Raw genomic sequence first — 24,342 nt, forward strand, 5'->3', positions numbered from 1 at the left:
CCCATCTTTAAATTCCCATACTCAGAAACCGTCTGGAAATCTTATGCTGTTTTTCTCTTTGCCTCAAATTTTGAGTACCTGGGTCCAAGAAAATCATCTTTCTCTCTCTCTCTCTCTCTCTCTCTCTCTCTCTGTCTCTCTCTCTGTCTCTGATATCAGGAATTTAACCAGGGGCTCTTTATCACTGAGCCATATCCCCAGCCCTTTATGTATTTTATTTTGAGACAGAGTTTTGCTAAGTTGCTTAGGGCCTCACTAAATTGCTGAGGCTGCCCTCAAACTTGTGATCCTTCTTCCTCAGCCTCCCACACTACTGGGATTACAGGTGTGCACCACCATGCCTGGTCAAAAAAGTCATTTTTTAATAGGCTTTATGTGTCCTCATATGTTCTTCCTTCTTTGCCAGAATTATTTCACACATTATTTAATGCTTCTTTATCAGGAGTATAAATGAGATTAAAGTCAACTCTTTTCTAGAAATATCTAGTTAATCACAGAAATATCTAGTTAATCATTATTTATAATTTGTGTTAAAGTGTTTTATGTAATTCAATTTGGTTAAGATTAAATTCCTGGAACTTACAGACCATAAAGCTTTATAGACCATAAAATAGAATTTTGTTTTCAGGACAACTCAATGTGGTCACTAAAATTCCAGAAACAAATTATTACTTCAAAGATTCCTGTGGGGATAGAAATTGCCTTTTTTTTCTTGGTACTAGGTATTAAACCCAAGGATGCTCTACCACTGAGTTACCTCTTCAGCCCTTTTTATTTTTTATTTTAAGACTGGTTGGTGAGGGTGACCTCGAACTTATGATCCGCCTGCCTTAGCCTCCAGAGAAGCAGGGATTGCCAACATGTGTCACCAGGTCTAGCATATTTCACATTTTTGATTAAGTGTTTAAAATATGTACTTATCCCACAAGTGGTCGCCCATGTCTGTAATCCCAGCAACACAGGTGACTGAGGCAGGAGGATTGCAAGTTCAAGGTCAGCCTTAGCAATTTAGTGAGGCCTTACTTAACTTAGAAGACCCATCTCAAAATAAAAGGACTGGGAATAGAATAAATCAAACATAACTTTCCTATGTTCATATATGAATATACCACCAGTGAAACTCCACTTCATGTACAACCACAAGAATAGAATCCTGATTAGAATAAGTTATACTACCTTTATGTATAATGTCAAAATACACTCTACTGTCATGTGTATTTAAAAAGAACAACAATTTAAAAAAAAAAGGACTAGGTGGCACACGCCTGTAATCCCAGTGGTTCAGGAAGCTGAGGCAGGAATTCAAAACCAGCCTCAGCAAAATCGAGGCACTAAGCAACTCAGTGAGACCCTGTCTCTAAATAAAATACAAAATAGGGGATGTGTCTCAGTGGAGTGCCCCGAGTTCAATCCCTGGTTTCCCCACTCGAAAAAAGAACTAGGGACGTGACTCAATGGTTAAACACCCCTAGGTTCAATTCCTAGTACCATAAATAATAAGAAGATGAAGAAGAGGAAGAGGAGGAGGAGGAAGAAATATGTACTTATGTATGGCTAGAAAATTCCAGTTAATTACCTGTTATTTTTGAAATTAGCTCAGTGAAAATTTTTGCTTTTTCATTAATTTAGAAGAAATACTTTGTGAGAATTGTTTTATTCTTTTTGCTTTATATTTACCACAAGAAGTCATGAAGAAATTTGAGGAAGAAGCAATATTTTCAAACTAGAACTGGATTAGGTAACCAAACAAAAAATAAACAGTAACAGAGATTAAAAATGAGATTTGCAAATCTGGATCCCTCCTTAACTTGGATCTTAGAAAAGTAAGCCACACCTGCTTGGTAATGAAAACTTGTGTGAACTAATCTTACCTCCCACACACAAATATAAAATGTAAAAGGCAAGATGATTATACAGCTAAATAAATCTTATTTTCTTGGTAACAAGAAACTAAGGCAAATATTACCAATTTGTAAGCAAATAGTTTCTTTTTACCAGAGTAATGGTTCTGAATTTGGAAGAATAGAAGGCACAGTCATAAACTTATTTTAGGAATATGATATTTAAAACACTATAGAATTCCTTTCTAGAACTTCATGTGCACAAGATGGATTGCACATAATTTCAGGGAGCTCACAGAACCCCTAGCATTCTGTGATTGGTCTCAATTAAGAAATTCTGCAAAGAGGTCCTTAATCTTCTTAACTCTAGTAGAATTGATAATGCTTCCATCCCTATATGTACATTTTAAAACTTCCAACTTACTCCCAGCACCGCAAACAAACAAACAAACAAACAAAACTTCCAACTTCTGGCAACTACCATCACCAATTTAGAGGACTAAAAATACTGCATGTTTTTTCACTCTTTTTATAACTGCCATATTTTGTGGGGTGCCTGCTTTAGTTTGGTTCTAGAATGTTCTCCAAAGTTCCATATGTTAAAGGCTTGGTCCTTAGTTTGCAGCACCATTGGGATGTGGTGGAATCTTTAAGAGGTGGGCCTATGGGAGACTTCAGGTCATTTGAAGGAAGCTGGGTCTCCTTTTCTTCTTCTTCTTTTTAATTTGTTTTTTTACTTTCGGTTCCCCTCCACTTCCTTCTCTCCTCCTCTTCCTTCTCTTCTTCCTCTCCTCCTTCATCATCATCATCATCTTCTTTTTTTAACTTTCCAGTCATGAGGTGAACATTTTTGTTCCTCTGTGCACTCATGATATGCTGCATTCCCATGACTCAAAAACAATGGGGTCTACTGACTGTGGACTGAAACCTCCAAAACTGTGAACCAAAATAAACCTTTCTTCTTTATAAATTATCTCAAGTATTTTGTAATAGAAATTGAAAACTGACTAGCACGTTACTATAATTCCTTTTTGTGAACAAAAAAATAGAATTTGAATTCCAAGTAAAGCCCATGGTACTTGATTTTTTTTCAGTAACATTAAAGAATAAATTCTATGTTGTATTTTCTCTTTCTCTTCTCTCCAACAGTGGGGATTGACCCCAGGGGCACTCTGCCACTGAGCTATATCCCCAACCCATTTTATTTTTTATTTTGAGATAGGGTCTTGTTTAGTTGCTAAGACTGGTCTCAAATTTGCAATCTTCATGTCAGCCTCCTGAGCAGTTAAGGTTACAGGTGCATGTGTATCTCTGCTGTGTTTTATTTTTTCACCTTCGTTTTCCCCTCTTCTTTTGTCTATTCAAGCTTATCTTACTCTCAAGTGGAATCTTGAGAAACTTGAGAGTTCATGCACTTATACACAAGACCTTATATTTTTTCTTGGTGTCTTTGCAATTCACTTTCCTCATGATATTGTATAGTGAGCTACATTCCTACCCCCCAGATGACACATTGATCTCAGACTCCAAGTCTCCAGAATTGTATGAAAATAAATTTCTATTATGTAAGCCATCTGGTTTATGGTACTTTGTGATGGCAGCCCTACAATTGAATACAGAAGTACAAACTTCTATAAATAGTCATAACAAAAATATTTAAAATAATCTAGTTGATCTCTATCTTGCTTCCAGTTTATAGAATATACAGGAGCCATAGGAATAAGTTAAATAACATTATAAAAAAGTCTATCTAGGCTGGGGATGTAGCTTGCCTAGCATGAGGGAGGCTTGGGTTTCAATCCTCATTACTACAAGCAGCAATGACAAAAAAATCCAGATCTAGATTTGTCAAACAAGACAAAGCTAGAAAAACAAAACAGCAGCAGCAACAACAAAATGTTGGAGGTGGTGGTGGCTTTCCTAAATGAAAAGAGATGAAAGAAACCCAATAACCAAATGCAATATGTAAATATTGATTGGTCCTACATGGAAGAAGGATAATATTTTTTAAATGTCCAAGACATTTTTGGGAAAATTGGAAAATTCTAAATGTAGATTGTATATTAAATGTTATTATGGAATTATTGTTAATTTTCTGAAATATGATGATATGTGATATAATGTGTTTATATAGAAGGTATAATGTGTTTATGAAGGAGAAAGTTCTTAACAGTATATTCATGCAGAAGTGTTTAGGGGTAAAGCTGTCTGAAAGTTTCTTTCAAAGAGTTTAGGAGAAATTTTTTATTTAGATATAGAGAAAGACATAATGCACATTTAGAAAAATGGTAAATCTATGAGAGAGATACATTTGAGCTAATTATATTATTTTTCAGTTTCTCAATTTTTTAAAATCAAAAGGCCATTTCAGTAGTCCTCTGAAGTTCAAGTAGGATGTTAATGTCATATTTCAAAGGAGATGTGACAGTTATTTAGATAGGGTTGTAATAATGGAGATGGAAAAAGAAAATGGACTCTGAAATTTGTTTCAAATTTTGAAACAAATTTATGAAATAAAATATACAGGGTTTTCCAGGCATGGAGGTATACACCTAAATCCCAGCTACTTGCAGGATAAGGCAGAAGGAACACAATTTCAAGGCTAGACTCAGCAACTTAGAACTTGTCTTGTCTCAATATAAAAAATAAAAGGGGCTGGGTATCTCAGTGGTAAAGTGCCTCTAGGTTTACTCCCTAGTACTCGACCCCCCAAAAAAAAAAATTGACAGGAGTTTTTGATAGTTTAAGATATGGTGGGCTGGGGAGATAGCTCAGTTGGTAGAGTGCTTGCCTTGCAAGCACAAGGCCCTGGGTTCGATCCCCAGCACCACCAAAAAAAAAAAAAAAAAAAAAAAAGATATGGTGAGAAGCATTGACTGGTGGGGGAGGAGAATTCGGGATAGGACAGTGATGTAGATAGATGATGGCTCAGAGATAGGGAATAAAGGAGGAGCAGGGAGATGAGGAGCTAAGTTGGGGACATGATGAAATCAACTTTGGAAAATGACAGCCACCAATCAGGATTTCTGGACCTACAAGTCTACTATGAGGTCTACATTACATTGAGGACCTGCTTGAAAGGTCATCCATTTTTCTCTAGATAACATTTTAATGTAGTTCATAATGAATTCTAAGACTAAGAACTGTGCAAGGCACTTACAAATACATTACATATACAATTCCCACAGTCCAGCGAAGTAATTATTTGGTGTATTTTTCTCCAAGGTTTGGTTTCTCCATATAAAACATGTTTACTACTTAGATAAATACTTGTTATAATAAAGTTCAGGAAAGCAGGAACTATGTTGTTCCCAGGTGCCTGCTATACTACTTACTGTCCCTGTATATATAGTAAGTGCTTAATAAATACATGTTTATTTGACTACAGCATCTCCAAAGTTCCCCAATGTTCATCCTTATTATGGTTTAGATATGGAGTGTCTCCCAAAAGTTCACTTGTGAGACAATATAAGAATATTCAGAGGCAAAATGATTGGATTATGAGGTATAACCTAGCAGATTCATCCTCTGATATCAGTTAACTGGCTGGTAACTATAGGCAGGTAGGATGTAACTGGAGAAGTTTGGTCATTCAGTGTGTGCCTTTGGGGGTTATATTTTGTCCTTGGTGAGGAGAACTCTCTACTTCCATGTCTGTATTTGCAATAGTCAGCCTAGGTAAGTTAAGCTGTTGAGGTGTGCTTATCCATTCCGTAGAGGTATTCAAAAGGGAGGGAGAAAATCATTACTCCAGCAATGATTTGCCATTACAGGCCTGAACTGCCACAGGCACCAAGTCACCCAAAATCCATATAAGTGAGTCACAAACCAAACAGTTCTTCTCTATGCCTGAATTCCAGTCCCTAATCACAAAGTTTACTATAAACATTACAACATTTGAAGATAAAAGAACTGAGTCTGCAAAGGATATTTAATTTTACACATTTCTGTATATGTAGGAAAGAATCATAAAATAAAAGAAGTACTTTTATAATTAAGTGGTTCATAATTAATATGAATTTATGTTCTAAATAACCTCTCTCTAGGGAAATAAAAAAATTTTCCATCACATTTAAAGTATTTTTCTCTGGGCTGGGGTTGTGGCTCAGTGGCAGAGCACTCACCTAGCATGCTTAAGGCCCTGGGTTCTATCCTCAGCACCACATAAAAATAAAATAAAGGTATAAAAAATATATTTTTCTCCTCAAGAAATCTTATATTCCCTGTAAGATAAGAAGCATTGGGCCTATGAATGAATTGTGTTGTGCAGGTATTTGTTGACTGAATCAATTGACTCAAATAGTTATAAAGAAACCTAGATTCCAATCCCAGCTCAAGCTCAGGGATAGGTAAATTGCCCAACCTAACACTAAACTAATAAATAGGTAAATTTTGTGGCATATTAGAAAGTGATCATTGCTTATGGAAGGAAAACAAAGTGTAAAACAAGATTGAGAAAATCAGGAGTGGAGGTATGTGTTTAGATGATATTTGACTTATAAGATCCAAACCATAACAGAGAATAATGGATAAAATTGACAACTGAAATGGAGAAGGCAGAGGACTTTCTTTGTTTCTTTGAAAGATAAATGCATGGTTCACAATTTAAAAGATTTTAAAACAGCATGGATAATATCCATTTTATGCAATTATAAATATAAACACACATAGATATGAAAGAATGGTCACAAAAATGTTGATGTCAGGAGGTTAAGTATCATCACTGTGACATAAAAATAGGTAAAGAATAATGTGGGACTGGGGATATAGCTCAGTTGGTAGAGTGCTTGCCTTGCAAGCACAAGGCCCTGGGTTCAATCCCTGTTAAAAAAAAAAAAAAGAAGAAGAAGAAGAATGTGTACAGTAGGCTTAAAAGTGTCAAAAACTGAGAACTGGGTGAGAAAAATATGCATTAATATTTGTTTTTGTGAGCATAGAATGTATTAATTTGCCTCAAAACTGGTTCCATTAGTTGCATAGAAGAGAAACTAACTGGACAGAGGACAGGAATAAAGGAAATTGTTTTACTGCATACTGTTCTGTACCTGTTTATTATTGAACCATGTGTGTGAATCATCTATTTGAAGCTAATTAATTAATAAGTGTTTAAAAACCTGCTTTCTTTTTTTTTCAGGAGAAAATCACTTTATTCTAATAAACTCAAAGGACATCAGAACAGCTGGCTTAAGGAGGGCACACAAACATCTGACCAGTCCCAAATCTGAACCAACTCACTGAACTTCCACACAATTAGAACTCTCTTTTGCTGCCATTCAGAAACATTGAAGCTATTAGGTGAGGATTTACACTGCAGTCTTACATTTCATACTTTCACTATCGATTACATTTGTATGCTAAAGTTACTTGGTCATCAGAGCCGATTTTCCATTTCTTCAATTTGAGCCTCTCAATTAGACTAATCCGTTAGCAATTCTGCACTGCTTCAGCACCTCATTGAAACCCTCACAGAGCTTAACATCAGCCTGGTTCTGGGCACACTCCAAAAATTGTTTTATTTCATAAAAGCAAGGGCCACCAAGTTGCTGCTGCTGCGCTGACTGGGTTCCTTGAGGCTCCTGGTAGGTGATATCGGGCTTTGAGGGCTCCACAGTACTCCCTCCGCTGAAGCCTCCTGTGATGGCATGGCCCAGTGTATGCCCCACAGCAGAGCCCACAGCCACACCTGCCGCAGTGGTCGCCATCTGGGCCATGAGACCTGGCTGCTGGGGTGCTGCAGCAGGTGAGCCCACTGCAGCTGGCGGGGCTGCAGCTGGCGGCTGAGCTGCTGGTGCTGGCCTGGGTGCAGCTCTCATCTGAGGGGCCCGGCTGGCCCGGGGCGCCACGCGCGAGGTGCGGCTCCAGCTTCCGCGGCATTCTAACTGCGCTGGGCTCGGTGTCCAGCAAAACCTGCTTTCTATTTCTGATAGAAACCAAAGGAAACTGGGCTTGGTGGCACATGCCTGTAATCCCAGCAACTTGGGAGGTTGAGGCAGGATGAGCTCAAGTTCAAAGCCAGTCTCAGCAATTTAGCAAGGCCCTAAGCAACTCAGAGAGACCCTGTCTCTAAATAAAATACAAAAAAGGGCTGGACATGGGACTCAGTGTTTAAGTGCCCCTGAGTTCAATCCCTGGTACCAAAAAGAAAAGAAAAGAAAAGAAACAAAAGGAAGGAAGAATGTATTCTCATCTCATTGTTAAAGCTGGATTATATAGCTTTTTAAAAAATAATTCAGTCTGAATATACATATATATATATGTATTCCAACTCAATAATTCTACTGCTTTAGATCTATAGTACAGAAATAAAAATTCCAAAAAATAAGAATAATGTTTATTATAACATTGAAGATAAAATGACAGCTGGTAGGCAAAAAACACAAGATGTAGGAAATTATAACCCCATTTTTGCAAAAAATTATGACATCCCCCAAATATATGTTTATGTATTTATGTCTGTATTAGTCTTTTTTTGTTGTTGTTACTGTAATGACATACCTGAGGCTAAGGAACGTTATGAAGAAGAGAGATTTATTTAGTTCAGACATCTAAAGTTTCAAGGGCATGGCATCAGTTTGACACTGTCATGGGCTACATTGTGGATGGCATCACAATGGTGAGAGTGTTAGGGACAGTTTTGGCTGTTGATGGCTCCCAGAAAAACGCTCCTCAGACACAGATCTCACACAAGGGACTTTATTTTATGCGGACGATTCACATCCACTTGGGAGGAGAAGAAGGGAAGGAAAGAAGAAAAGATGGCATATGGCTTCTCCCAGATATTGGAATTTCACGGGCTGGGAGGAACCAATCGCGGAGGAGAATTCTTGCAGGCTGACTGATGGACCAATAACATGTTAGGATGGAACGTGGGAGGCAGCAAGATGGTGCCAGCCAAAGCTGGAAATTCCTGTAACGTAAGAGGCGGGCAGAATGCAGACTGACAGGTGATGGGGAGGCCGGAAATTCCTCTATCGGAAGAGTCAGGTGGAGCGCAGATTGACAAGTGGTTGGGAGGCGGAAAATTCCTGTAACGGGAGAGAAAGGTGGCTTTATACCTTACAGAGAGCATGTAGGAAAAGGAGAGATCACATCACAAGAGAGGAAGTCAGAGAGCCTGGGAAATGGCCAGGCTTATTCTTTTTTATAACAACCCTCTTCTGAGAACTAACTCAAATTCCCAATAGAACAACACTGTCTTGAGTCCCTGTCCCTTTAAAAAGCAGCAACAACAATAGTTTAATCTGAAGTTCTTAGATGGAGTTGGTTGATGGTCTTTTTGTTGTTTTGTTTTGTGCAGTCAAGTGTGCACTTATATAAGAACATAGAAAAAGGAAATGGAAAACTCAACGAATAGGAGTCAATTTATTCAACTCAGATCCTGTGATGAAGGCTCATATCATCATACTTAAACATACATAAACATTACATACATATACTAATATATGCATATATGGTGGTATGTCATGGTTTTGTAAAAATGAAATTGTAGAGACACTTTCCTGCATTTCACTTGATTTGTTTTTGTTTTTGGTTTTGGTCAGAAATACCTCCTAGAGAGTTTTTAATGGCAATAACTGTTCTTCACTGTCATCTTCTCTTCCTCTTCCTCCTTTTCTTCATCCTTCTTCTTCATCATCATCATTGTCACATTTGTGCATGCTAGGCAAGTGCTCTACCAAAATTTACACCCAAGCCCTTTTAAAAATTTTTTTTTTAAATTTTAAAGAGTATCTTGCTAAATTGCCCAGGATGCCCTTGAACTTTGATACTCTATCTCAGCCTCCAGAGTGGCATCCGCCACCACACCTGGCTAATTCGTTATTTTTACTGATTGCATAATATTTCTTCTACAAAATGCCCTGCAGAAGGGAACATGGTATGAACTGAATGCTTTATAAATGGTCGCTTTTACTCTCTTTGATCAAGTGTACCTGGAAACTCCCTGCTAAGAGAACTCAACATGCAAATTGATCACTTGATACCAGAGGGGACAGATTATTCTACTAGGATACCTCTGTTCAAGTGCGGGAAAAATGTCAAATACTTGGAAATAATGAATGAGGTCCTTAGAAGTTGTGATTATAAAGATTTGGGAGGTTGCTTGGTTTTAAGACCTTAAAGGAAAAAACAAAACAAAACTACTTAATCTTTCTGAAACACAGGTCTTATCTTGTTGTTTTAAAGCTTAAAACTCTTCAGACAGATTCCATTGCTCTTAGAAGATCTAAATTCTTAAAACAGCTTATTAGGCATTTCAAAACCTGTCTAGTTCTCTTCAGCCATATCTCCTCCTTTGCACTCAGCTCTTAACCTATTCTGAACTGTGGCAAAGTTACCTTTGAAGCATGATGGTGTCACTGGTTTCCAAACATTTTAGTATTTTTTCCCCTTTAAACTACCCTTCTTATTGCCTCCCTAATTTCTGTTCATTCAAGTCTGAACTTTGACATTACTTTCCTTGAAAGACCTTATCCTGACTCCTTAAGGTTTCCCTGCTGTGTTGCCCCAGTGCCTCCTATTGGGATTATTTATTCAGTTATACACTTTTCCTGGAGTTTTATATCCCAGGGAGATTATCTGTTGCACATTCCTAGGATGCATATGAGTTCTCAATAAAAATTTGTTGAATGAATGAATATATAAAAATAAAGGCTCGTTGGGCATTGTGGCACATGCCCACTACTCGGGAGGCTGAGGTATGAAGATCACAAGTTCAAGACCAACCTGGTCAACCTAGCAAGAACCTGTCTCAAAATAAAAAATAAATAGGTCTGGGGAAGTATCTCAATGGTAAAGCACTTGTCCTGCACTAAAAAAAAAAAAAAAAAAGGAAATGAACAAAAACAAAACAAAAAAACAAAGACTGTTAAGAAGAAGGTAAATAACCCAACATGGACGTACACGATTGTAATCCCAGTGGCTCGAGAGGTTGAGGCAGGAGGATAGTGAGTTCAAAACCAGTCTCAGCAAAATTGAGGCCCTAAACAATTCAGTGAGACCCTGTCATTAAATAAAATAGGAAATAGGGCTGGGAATAGAGCTCAGTTGTCCAGTCCCCCTGAGTTCAATCCCTGGTACCCCCCACTCACCAAAACAACAACAACAACAAAAAAGAAGGTAAGCAAGGCTAATTTGAGAACTAAGGTGACAACCAGTCCAGATGGCTAAGGGTGCCACAGGCTGAATTTAATGCTTAGCAATCCATTCTGGAGAAATCTCTGATGGAATGATTCAGCAGTATTTTGTAATTAAAATATAAGAAGGCCAAAGTATCAATGCCACATTAAGATATTAGTATAGAGATAATTTGATACTATTATTTTTAATCAAACTATGGAAGGATAAGTGCCAGGAAATAAATAACTATAAGGCACTCCCTATGATAACATGCTTCTAAGAAAAAAGACCAGTCTATATTTATAACATAGTGGTTTTAAGTAGATAATTTTCCTAAATTAATTGGATAAATAATTGATTTACTGTCTTCTTATGCAATGATTAATAATTATTTGTAATAAAGGATGTTTTTAAACATTTTATGATGTGTTATTGACTTGCTAATTACTATCACATTTTTGAATTAGTACTCTGTGTGTGTGTGTGTGTGTGTGTGTTACTGGGATTGAACCCAGGGGTGCTCTACTACTGAGCTACATTCCTATAGCTTTTGATTTTGTTTAAAAATTTTTTGAGACAGGCTCTCACCTAGGCTGGCCTTGAACATGGCTCCTCCTGCCTTAGCCTCCTGAGTTGTTGGGGTTATAGGCATGTACCACGTGCCTGATTCTTACTATATTTTAATTCCCTTACATATTGAATGAATAAACTTTGAAAAAAAAAAAACAGCTTTGGATATAATTCACTCGCCATGCAATTTACATAAAACATACAATTCCAATTGTACAACCATCCCCTGACTCCAGTTTTAGAATAATTTCTTCTCCTTTCAGAGATACCACACACCCATCATTCCCCATTCTCCTACCTCTCCCTCCTAGCTTTTTGCGATAAAAATCTACATTGTGTCTCTATAAATTAGCCTGTTCCGGACATTGTATATAAATGGGATCACATTGCCTCTTGTATCTGGCTTCTTTCATTTAGCGTACTGTTTTTTCAAAGAGTATCCATGCTATAGCAAGGACTTCTTTGTTGTGTTGCCGCTTTAAAAAAAAAAAAAATGTATAGATGTTGACAGACCTTCATTTTATTCATTTGTTTACATGTGGTGCTAAGAATCAAACTCAGTGCCTCACACATGCTAGGCAAGCGCTCCACCACTAAGCCACAACGCCAGACCCTTGTTGCTGTTTCACTGAAGACATCCCCAACCCTTTTAACCCTTTATTTTGAGACAGGATTTCACTGTTTCCTAGGCTGGCCTCGGACTCCTGACCTTCCTGCCTCAGCCTACGGAGTGAGTAGCTGGTGTGCACCTCATGCCAGACTTACTTCATTCTTTTTTTATTTATTTTTTTTATCCCCAAACAGTATTTTATTGTTTTGTCATAACATGTTTTATTTATCCATCCACCAGTTACTGAACTGAATAAACTTTTTTAAAGAGTATTTGAGGAAATTACCCTAGCTCTTTGGTCTAAAAAGTTTACTGTGGAAACAGATCCATCTATAACATAAAATTAAAATCAGTCAATTACTAATATACCCGGTGTTCTGGGTTGGTTTGGAAGAGTTTGTGTAATAAGTCAGGCATGGTGGCGCATGCCTGTAATTGCAGCTCAGAAGGCTGAGGCAGGAGGATGTCAAATTCAAAGTTACCCTCAGCAATTTAGCAAGGCCTAAGCAACTTAGTGAGACCCTGTCTCAAACTAAAAAATAAAAAGGGCCTGGGATGTGGCTCATTGGTAAGTGCTCCTGGTTCAATCCCTGGTACCCAAAAAAAAAAAAAAAAAAAAAGTTGTGTCATAAAAATTTCTCTGAAGAATATTTTCTCCACAAGAAATCTTGCTGAGTCTGGGATTTATTTCCTACACATTCACTTGAATTAAGTGATTTGATATAGTGAGTTGTTTGTAATGATGTAAATTCAGATTAGGGATTAGAATGATCCTACTCTTCTATTGGTTTCAGGCCATCTCACCACTCTTACTTATAGCACACGACCCTCAACTCCTTGATTCTTCCTTAATTTTGTGTTTCTTTAGTCTACTCCAAGTTCTTATGCCTTTCTATACTCAGATGCAGTGACTGATTAACACTGCTAGAGAAGGTTCCATATATCCAGAAATCTTTAATCTCCAATATTATAGTGGGAATCAATGCCAATGGAAAATCCTTTACAGTTTTTGGACACTTTTCTTTCCTGTTTTCGTTGGCAACTATTTCAAACATTTTGTCACCTGCAGATGCTCTAATTGCCATGTGAATCACACGCAGTGGTGAGCCTCACTATTGAGAAAATTCTGCTGAGAAGGGCACTATTAACCTAACACTTCACTACATTTCTAACATTTGTTTTCTTTTTCTTTCTTTTGTGATGGGGGTAGGAGAGGTGTCACTAGGTTACCCAGGATGGATCTCCTGCCTCAGCTTCCCAACTAGTCAGGATTATGGACACACAGCACATGCCCAGCTCACTTTAGTACATTTAAATCCAATTTTGTATTTCAGCATTTTTGATCTGTGCATTGATTCTATCTCTCTAAGCATCTTTTTCCTCCTCTTGTCTATACCTTCACCACGTTCTTATCTATTTTCAAAACCTATTTATTTATTTATGTTTTTCTCTGTAGTAAGGATTAAACCCAGGGCTATTCTACCACTGAGCTGCATCCTCAGTCCTTTTAATTTTTTATTTTGAGACAGGGTCTTCCTAAGTTGCCCAGGCTGGCCTTGAATTTGCGATTCTCCTACCCTAGCCTCCCAAATAGCTGGGATTACAGGTATGCACCACTGTGCCTAGTCATCTAAAACCTTTTAAAAGAAATCTACAGCCCAGTGAAGTGCCCTATAATCCCAGCAACTAGGAGACAGAGGCTGGAGGATCTCAAGTTTGAGGCTATCCTTGGCATTTTAGTCAGATATTGTCTCACAATGGGAAATAAAAAGAACTGGGGATGTAGCCTAGTAGTAAAGTACCCCTGGGTTCAATTCCCAGCACCAAATAAATAAATAAAATAAAAATAAAAGGAATCTACAGACATTCTATTTCTTTTCCTGTTCAACCTTCATATCAGGGAAGATTAATCAGAGATCATTTCTCCAAAAGTCATCATAACCCACCTCATTCCTTTCTCTTATCACTCTCCCCATAGAGAGTGGGTTTAGGTTGTGCACAGAGCAGTTAGTCTGTACTTTTATCACTTTCAGTTTATTTCCCCCACTACACAGTGAAACAAGGATCTCTGAAGATTGAAATTCTCTCTTTTCATCTTGCAATCCCCAGAGCCTTCATTCATTATTGGCATACAGTTGCTGAATGGAACCTGGGGTGGGGTTGGGGAAGTTGCTAAATCACAGGAGATACTTAGCCTTCTCTAGATTGAATGGTAAAATGCTATTAATACAAAGGTTTCAGAAACTGTATGCTGTATGGGAAGTTCCTAGAGAATTGTCAGTGCCCTCAATGTCTATAATATTTTTCTGTTTGTTTGTTCTGGTCCTGCTTTGTTTATATTAGAGAACAACAATATAGTATTAGCCAGGCATGGTGGCGCACACTTGTAGTACCAGTACTCAAGGAACTGAAACGGGAATATCACTTGAGTCCAGGAGTTTGAAGCCAGCTGGTGTAATATAGACTCATTTCTTTCTTTTTTTTTTTTTAAATAAAAGCAAAACAAGTATAATATTGTTAGTTATAATTTCAGTTATTTAAAAAAAAATATTGGCAGCAGAGTGCATGCCTATAAACCCAGTTACTTGGGAAGTTGAGGCAGGAGGATTGCAATTTTGAGGTCAGCTCAGGCAATTTATCCAGATCTCATCTCAAAATAAAAACTGAGGAAATGACTGGGGATATAGCTCAGTGGCAGAGAACTTGGCTAACACGAGCAAGGCCCTGCGCTTAATCCCCAGTACCAGGGGGTGGAAAATAGAATTAATTACATAGGACTGAGTGAACTGAGGAATGATAACTAAGGTTTTGTTTTTTGTTTTGTAGTCCTAGAAATTGAATTTAGTACCTCTTGCATTGCATGCTAGGAAACATGGTACCGATGAGTGACATCTCTAACCCAATTGTGTTTTTTTGCTTGGACTATTGTTGATGTCTTCCTTCTCCTTCTCCTTCTCCTTCTCCTGCTCCTGCTCCTGCTCCTGTTCCTCCTGCTCCTGCTCCCCCTCCTCCTCTCCCTCCCCCTCCCCCTCCCGCTCCCCCTCCTGCTCCCCCTCCTGCTCCCCCTCCTCCTCCTCCTCCTCCTTCTTCTTCTCCTTCTTCTTCTTCTCCTTCTTCTTTCTTCTTCTTCTTCTTTTGTACCAGGGATTGAACCCAGGGGCGCTTTATGACTGAGTTACATCCCCCATCCTTTTAAAACATTTTTTTAAGAAGCAGGGTCTTGCTCAGTTATTGAGGGCCTCACAAAGTTGCTAAGACTGGCCTTGAACTTGAGATGCTCCTGGCTTAGTCTCTTGCTATAGGCTTGCACCACAGCACCCAGCTATAAACTGCTTTTACTTAAATTATCTATAACTCATAACAATTTAGTGAACTCTGCTTTTCAAACAGAATCAAATATTTGTAAATGATCCTTTTTGTCCCTCTTCAACCCCTTCAGAATTCAGAAGCATTTGTTGGCTTTTCTTAGTTTAACATTATGTAGTTATTTGGATAAATTCATAGAGTATATCCTCCTTGTTGCAAGGACATGATTAGAATCATTAGTTATGCAACTGAGATTTTGCCTGGGATATTATATTTGAGAATAATGTTCATTTAATCAGCATCACCAGGCATTTTTAAGGAACAAAGGTTGATTTTATGGAGTCAATGCTTACAAAGCCCTTTGGGAAAATGAGTTTGATACTGGTTTACAGGGCTTAGTCTTACAAATGAGTAAGGAAAGTTACCTCCTGGCAAGCTCAGGAACTTTTGGTTAATTTGAAGACATTGAGAACAAATTCTATCAAATTTATAGTGATTGCAGGTGAAAGCTAATGGTAGGTTCTTGGCTTGGCTCCTTAGCCTCAAGAAGCTTATAAAAGTTTAATCTGAGATTCCTTATGAAAACATCTAGCAAATTTAGAAAGGTCTAGAAATAAATTATTATTATTACTACATATATGTAAATAATCAGACAAAATCTAATTAGAGCAGTTTTATTTTGTGACCAAGAATATTATTTCGAGAGTGTGGTTGGTTTTCCCCCCCCCCCCCCCCATACTGGGGATTGAACCTAGGACCTCACACAGGTTAGGCAAGTGCTCTACCACCAAGCTATACCCCTAGCCTTTCTTTAATATTACTTTTTTTTTTTTTTTTTTGCAGTACTGGGGATCGAACTCAGGGCCTTGTGATTATGAGGCAAGCACTCTACCAGCTGAGCTATCTCCCCAGCCCTAATATTACTTTTGATCAAAAGTCTAAGTAGGATGAAGTGGTGTGCATGTCTGAGACTTTGGGTTCAATTCCCAGCATCTCTCTCTCTCTCTCTCTCTCTCTCTCACACACACACACACACACACACACACACACGTGTACACACACCAACAGATGGAAAGTAAGTATGGCTAAAATTTCCACATGCATTTGATCACCACTGACAGTGGCCACACAGACCTTTCTTTCTTGCCTCACCATTGTAATAAATCAATCGATCATTTCAGCTGCCTGCTTTCATTTGGATTTCAGATCATGTAAACATGAATAGGAAAAATCTGTGGGATTGTGTACTAGATAGTAGCCAACAGAGGTGAATCAGAGCCAGATGCAGGTGCTGTCTGAGGTTTTGGAAACTGGCACAAGTGAATGTCTGATTCTTTCAAGATAACCCTATCAAAGCTCTTTTAGATGTCCTCCAAGCTTACCAAACAGTAGGAAACCCGGAAATAGGTTGAGCTTGGTTATTCAAGTATGTATCCCACAGGTGGGACATGAATGAACTGGGATTTGGAAGGCACCAAATGCGGTCATCATCTGATAGTCACCACTTCCATTGTCTTCTTAAACAGATTAAGGAATGATTTGAAAAGTGGGAGGCAACCAGAGATTATAGAGTCAGTGAGGACGAAGCCAGTAAGCATTTCAGCTCCACAGAAAGCAAACTAGAATTTTTAATTTGAGTGAAACAGTAAGATTATTTGAGAGACATCTAAAAGGTAAGCAAAAATTTTATGGTGCCCATTCTTGAGCAAAGTCTGGAGTCACAGTTTATGGGAAGACCATTTCTATTTCTTTAACTGAGCAGAAGAAAATGTACAATCAATCTGAGAAACATCAAACCATAATGTTAAAAGATGTAACTAAATCAGTACAACATTAGTGTGCTGAGTGGTGTTTAAAGAATGGGAAAAGGAAGCAGTATTCACGGATTGAGGCAGAAGAAGTAATCAGACTAGAATGAAGAAGAGAGGACTTAAGACTCTGAGAGATTGCAATTTTACCCTGTACCTTCTCTAATAGTAAGTTTTCTTTCCACCTGTGACAGTAGAATTAGTCTCTTGTGTTTACTCTCTGAATTTTGTGTATTAAGAATGCTTCTGATCAACTCTTGCAGAGAAGACTTAAATCTAAATTATGCTTTTCAGTTGTTAGAAATGGTTAAAGTACTTAAAAAAGAACAAGTATATCCAAAGGTTTTTAGATTTAAATTTTTAAAAATTTGCAATACTGGGGGTTAAACAGTGCGTTTCATGCAGTCTGCCCCTGAGCTACATCCCCAGCTCTCCAGATGTTTTTAAAAAGAGCCAGATAAATTCAGATTGAGATGGTTTTCTTATCTGTACTTAATTATTTTCTTTAGAATCTCATTGATTATAGGAGTATTTTTATCATAGATTTCTTCAATTAACTTGGATTTCAAATATTTCTCTCTAGATCTGTTATATATAATAATTCCATTAGAAGGCATTTCTAATTTGCATTTAGTAGACAAAACCTAATTTTTATTTTTATTTCCATGGATTGATTAAAAGCAAGAATGTTTGTCCTTTGGCAATATCTTAGCTTTTAAAATGATTAATAAATGACAGTAATCATGGCCATTTAAAAAAATATTTTTCCAAACAGCAAAATTAGTCTATTTGTCTTTATATTCAATAATAAGAACTAGACTAATTTAGTCTGTAAGACTTAAATATGGAAATGTTTCTCTAAAATTTAGACCTACAAGATATTTACTATAATAGAATATTATTTTTCCACATGTAGTTTAAAATTAACATACCTATTAGTTTATAGTTGTCTGATTAAAGTACATTGCTTAAAACATACTTTATAGATATCTTAATTAGAACAGTTAATTCTACTTGTCTCTTGTATGTTTTTAGTCTATTGTAATGTAACCTGTTAAGCCTGGCATTTTATTTACATTCTGCACAGGTATCACCATACCTGTATTGCTCAGGGCTGTATCTTTAGCATCTAACACTGGACTTGGCACTTAGGCACCTGAAAAATATTTGGCAAATTAATATTTCCCAAACAGGAAATAGTAAAAGATTACATTTTGCCAGATTTTATGGCACACATCTGTAGGAAGTCTGAGGCAGGAGGAAGGTGAATTTGAGGCCAGCCTGGACAACTTAGCAAGACTCTGTCTCAAAATTTAAAAAGTCTAGAGATGTAGCTCAGGGTAGAGTTTTTGCCTAACACGTGTGAGACCCTGGGTGTGATTCCCAGAACCACCCTTCTCCCAAGAGTGGGAAAGAAAATTGCTCCATGTTTGAGTTTCTTTATAACAAAACACCAAATATTAGGTAAATGATATAGTACAGTGTTCTCCACAGTTCTGGAGACTGAGACGTCCAAGATCAAGGTTCTAGTTGGTTTTGTATGGTGATGGCTACTCTCTGCTTCCAAGATGGCAACTTGTGGTGTATTCACATTGCATAAGGAGGAAGAGCAAAAAAAATTTAAAAATAAAGTAAAAAGGCAGAAGGGACAAAGAGTTCCTGGCACCTCTATCATAGATCACTAATCCTTTCACGAGGACTCAAGATTTACTCATCTCCTAGTACTTCATAGTTCTGTCACATTGTTGGTTAAGAATTTGGAGGGTTACTGTGCATAGTGGTATATGGCTGCAATTCCAGCAGCTCTGGAAGTTCAAAGCCAGTCTCAGTAATTTAGTGAGGCCCTTAAGTAACTTTACAAGATTGTCTCAAAAAATAAAAAGCAGGCTGGGGATGTGTCTTAGTGGTTGAATGCTCTTGGGTTCAATGCCTAGTACCAAAAACAAACAAACAACAACAACAAAAATTTGTGGGTCACATTGAACCATAGCACTCTGGAAGACAGGAATCTCCAAGCAACCGTCAAGGAAGGCTTACAGATATATTGTCTTGGGCTGGGATGTAGCTCAGTGGCAAAGTGTTTGCCACACATTCTCAAAGCCCTGGGTTTGATCCCCAATTCCAAAAAAGACAGGGAAAAAAAAAAAAAAAAAAAAAAAAAACCACCAAAAAGAACCAAATACAATAAATACTATTGTCCTTACGAATGTCACAAGTTTAAACTTAGAGGCTTAATACTGGCTTCCATTATAGTGTGAAATAATGTTTATAAACAAAACACTTTAAAAAATTTTAAATTAAAATCATAAATCTAATATCAAACTCACTTGTATAATTTAAATTGAATTTATAATTCTACTAGTATTTAAATTGATTTAGGTTTATTTACTTGAGCTTTTTTTAATCAAATCAGTAGGGAAGTAATGTTTTATACCCACACTTTTGCATGCCTGAGATAACTGATTAAGACAGGAATTTTGGGGCTGGGGATATAGCTCAGTTGGTAGAGTGCTTGCCTTGCAAGCACAAGGCTTTGGGTTCAATCCCTAGCACCCACCCCACCCCCCAAACAACAACAACAACAAACAAACAAACAAAAAAAGACTTGGGAACTTTATAGTTAACAGATCCCAAATGGATCTGGACCCTCCTTATGAATTGACTTCCCCTCAAGCCCTTAGTTCAAAGTATTATTATTGTAATGTAGCTTTCATATTATGCCATTTTTTGCAATCTGCTTCATTGCATTGATAGTCCTCTTCACACTTTTTAATTGCCATGTTTAAATTGTTGAGATTCTGCATCCCTATCAGAATTACAATAAATTTCTTTATTACCTCACTTGACACCAGACCTACTAATATATCACAGTACACTGGGGAGCTGAAACTCCAAATCTCGGTTCTTGTGTTCTGATGAAACTCAGACACCAAAAGTCATCCAAGAAAACTTCTATTAAAAGTGAAAGTAAGGTAAAAGTAAAGTAAAAGTAACATAAGGCTCAAGCAGAGAGCACTTTCAAGAGACAGTGAGTTATCTCTGAGCAGAAAATGACAAAGGAGACATTGCTGTCTCCAAATTTTTTACAGTTTGCTGTTTGCCTTGAGAACTGGGGACAACCCTCTGCACTCTTTGCCAACAGGTGTTCAACTCCTTCTTCACGTGGGGTGGTAGAGTTTTTGACCTTAGTTGGTCCTCTCTGGAACTGTCTTGGTGGCCATCCTATTTAGGGGTACTTCATCTACAAGTCATTCCCATGTTAATGTGGGCATTGGGGTCAGTAGTAGTCAGAAGTTACCTTACTGGGCCTGTGCTACTACAAGGATATTCCTTCCCAGACAAATGGAGAAGACTTATACCATAATTCCTAAGTTTACACACACCTCAATGGACCCTGTCAAGAGTTAGTCCCATTAATCCTTTTCTTTTGATGTATTTCCCAATTAGCTCCTTTTGCTTCTGTTTCTTTCCTACAAATTAAATGCCTTTTTGCTTTCTCATCCATTTTGAAAATACTTTAAAGACTCTACGTAATTTAAAGAAACCCATAACCTTGCCATGTCTTTTACTTCTCTTGGCTAGCTACTTCCTAACAATATGTGTCTCATAGTCATTTGTTGACAGAAATTACTTACTGTATCAGTTATATATGTTTACTAATCCTCCTTATCATGTCTCCACTGATCTGCTGGGCCTTCCAGAAGCAAGGATCTGGAAGAATTTGTTCAATACTTTCTGGAGTTGCACCAATAATTGAGCAGGAGCTGTAAAATTGGTATCAGATTCATGCAGAATTTTTTCTTATCCTTTTGGCGCTCTTCCTTTCTTTCAGAGTACAGGTTTAGGACTCTCTTGGCTAAATGCAATGTGCATTTTTATCTTCTATAAAGATAACTCTTGTAACAGTATTGGTTGCCAATCAACACTCTCTTTTTAAAAATTTTTTTTGTACTGGGGATTGAACCCAGGGTTGCTTAATCACTGAGCAACATTCCCAGCCATTTTTATTTTTTGGTTTGAGACAGGGTCTTACTAAGTTGCTCAGGGTGACTGAACTTGTGATCCTCCTGCCTCATCCTCCCGAGTTGCTAAGAGGTCTGTACTGCCAGCCAGTCCAACCAGCACTCTTAATCTCATCCTCTTAATGATCAACGGATCTAAATACCTTTTAAACAAGTTAGCAATCTGATTACCCAAAGTGAAGAGTCATCATACAAAACAAGCCATTAGAAGAGCTGAGGAAGACCTTATTTTTAAGAGACCTCTAGCTCTCTATTCCATTCTACTTGAAGAAACCAGTTTTTAAGAGATTACAATTTACTTAATAATTTGGGACAATAGAGTAATATTGACCCTCGTATTGTTCCAAAGATCAAATGGAATAATTCTTATGGGAGTCCTTTGTAAATTATAAAGTAATATGGCATTTGAAAGATGTTGTCATTTAAATCCTAACCTTTATTGAGCATTTACCATAGGTTTGGTATGTGCTGAGTATTTACATAGTTTACAATATTAAATTCTATGGTCGCCAAATCCAGTTGCTCGGTGTAGATCCTGGCTTATCTAGTTGCATAAAGGATCATTAACTCCCCATTTACAAATGAATAGTGTAAGAACCCACAAAATCACACTGGACATGGAATTGACATAAGAGGGTTTATTAAGCAAACAGAGTGTCTCCCTATAGGGTCAGAGAGAAAATGAGAGGAAAAGAGAAAGGGCATGCACAAGAGAAGTGTGAAAAGTGAGGAGGATAGAGAAAGTGAGTAGGAGAGAGAAAGCATGAGAAAAAATGGCGGGGTAGCTATCCTTAAGCAGTTGAATTCCACAAGGCTAACAGGGGACCAATAATGGAGAAGAATACCTGCAAGCTGACTGATGAACCAATAGCTATCTAGGATGTTCACAGACTGACAGTAGTTGGGAGGTGGGGAAATGGCTGCAGAGGAAAGGGCGGGGGAACAGCTTTATATTATATTATAAATAGCAAGGTAAGACATAGATCTCAATATTTATATCATCCCAGTCTCTAAAGGGGATTCCAATATGAAGTCAGATTTTAGACAGTGAGTTAGCCAGGTGCTGTGGCACATACCTGTAATCTCAACTACTTGAGAGTCTGAGGCAGGAGGACTACAAGTTTAAGGTCAGCCAGGGCAACTTACTGATACCCTGTTTCAAAATAAAAAATAGAGTCCTAAAATTCAGTGGTAGAGTGCTTCTGGAATTAATACCCACCATTACAAAAAATAAAACAAATAAATAAAATAGAAAAATTCGCTGATTTAGTCTTCAGAATATGTACGGTAATTACTAATTATATTTTTTTCTCTGCTAAAGAGTCTCAGTGGGCTACAAAATATTAAATATTTTTTTCTTCTCCAAAAATTTTCCCACTAACTTTGCATTAGGATTTGAACCACTCATTGAGCTATGCCATCTCTTTATTTTTTATTTTGAGACAGGGGTTGCATAGGGCCCAAGTCACAAAGGCTGACATCAAACTTGTGATCCTCCTGCCTCAACGTCCTGAGTTGCTGGGATTACTGGTCTACATTACCACACCCCACAGGGCAAATTTCTTTTAAGGAAAATTTTTAAGATAGCCACTATTTTTATCTGCATGCAGTTATGAATGGGGCTTACATGATTGCTGCCGAGTTAATTATCCACATACAAGTATAACCAATAATGATGTTAAATAACTCATGAAAGGATAAAATCATGAGTTCCTAATTGGTTTTATTTCTTTTTCTGGATTTGAGCAGCACTATACAACAGAGTTAAGTGTTGAACAGTAAAGTTTGGTTTTACAGACCAAGAAAGGCTGAAGAAAGCAGAAACAAAGGAACGGAAAGTGGGATGACCATTTCAAAGTTACTCTCCTTGTAAGGTGGGACAGGGAGTCAGAACAGTAACTAATCTGCTAACAATTAACTTCAAGTTATCTTTTTTTGTGTGTATAAGGGGTTAGGCAGAGGAACTTCATTATAATGCCAATTGAAATTGGCTTATTTGGGAAATTTTACCCTTATCTCTATATTCTGATTTTTTCAGGAAGATCAGATAATAGCTTAGTTTTAGCTTGGTGAGGTGTAATGACTCCATTTTTATTTTTTAGCTTTGTCTGTAGGGTCCAATATAGGAGCTTAGTCTGAAACAATAGTCTAATACATGCCTAACAATTCTAGTCATTCAGGAGACTGAGGCAGGAGAATTGCAAGTTTGAGACAAGCCTGGGCCATTTAGTGAGATCCTGTCTCAAAACAAAATAACGAAAAAGGCTAGGGGGTGTACTCAGTAGTAGAATGCTTGCCTAGCATGCTTGAGGGCATGGGTTCAATTCCCAGTACTGCAAAAATTAATAAAGAAAACTGTAACAGTGGTCTACTTTATGCTTTGAATATAGCCCTTGCTGCTCTGCCATTGTGACTTATTTTTCAAAACTGACATGTTTCTTTCTCTTCCTTTCTCCTTACTCCTCCCTAATCTCAGAGGAAACAGGATTACCTTGCTTCCCCCTCCTAGGCATATTTATCTGTCCTTCAGTACACACCCACCATAGGAACCAAGTAATTCAGAATTTGGGGTCAGCACCAGAAGATCTCAGAAATGACTATTCCCCAATTTAACTTGTAGATTACAACTTCAGACAAAGAACACATGGAATGTAGCCTTTGAATCACCTCTTTAAAAGTCCCTTTCTCCTTTTGATGAACAAAATCACAGCCTCTGCTTGTCCTTTGTTAGCAAAGCAATTAAACTTTTTCTATTTTCTCAAAACCCTGTCCTTGCTATTGGATTGGCATTGAGGACAAGGACCAAGTTTTAACGAAACTACAAACAAATAAATAAAACAATGGTCTTCTGTTATTTTAATTTTAATATTTATCATAGCTACTGTGGAGTTTACTGTAGAGCGCCAAGATCACAATCATTTTCAGGTTCAGGTTATCATGCATGGTATACAAGTTTCTGAACTAATATATTGTGCAAAGGAATGGAAAAGACCAGGGTAATTAAAAAATATGCTTCGGGGAAAAAATGGAAATCTCCTTAATCTTACATATGCTTTAGTTTGCTTTTA

General features: G+C 37.5%; 1 protein-coding gene across 1 annotated transcript in view; it reads right to left on the reverse strand.

The window, feature by feature from the left end:
• Window positions 1–6,972: 6,972 nt before the first annotated feature.
• LOC124994208 (coiled-coil-helix-coiled-coil-helix domain-containing protein 2-like) overlaps window positions 6,973–24,342 on the reverse strand; it is a 113,252-nt gene continuing 95,882 nt past the window's right edge. Inside the window, exon 2 of the mRNA XM_047566003.1 lies at window positions 6,973–7,761. Coding sequence (XP_047421959.1) covers window positions 7,253–7,761 — 509 coding nt within the window. The 3' untranslated portion in view covers window positions 6,973–7,252. The remainder of the gene's footprint in view (window positions 7,762–24,342) is intronic.

Source organism: Sciurus carolinensis, chromosome 10 (genome assembly GCF_902686445.1).
Source record: "Sciurus carolinensis chromosome 10, mSciCar1.2, whole genome shotgun sequence".
Lineage (NCBI taxonomy): Eukaryota > Metazoa > Chordata > Mammalia > Rodentia > Sciuridae > Sciurus > Sciurus carolinensis.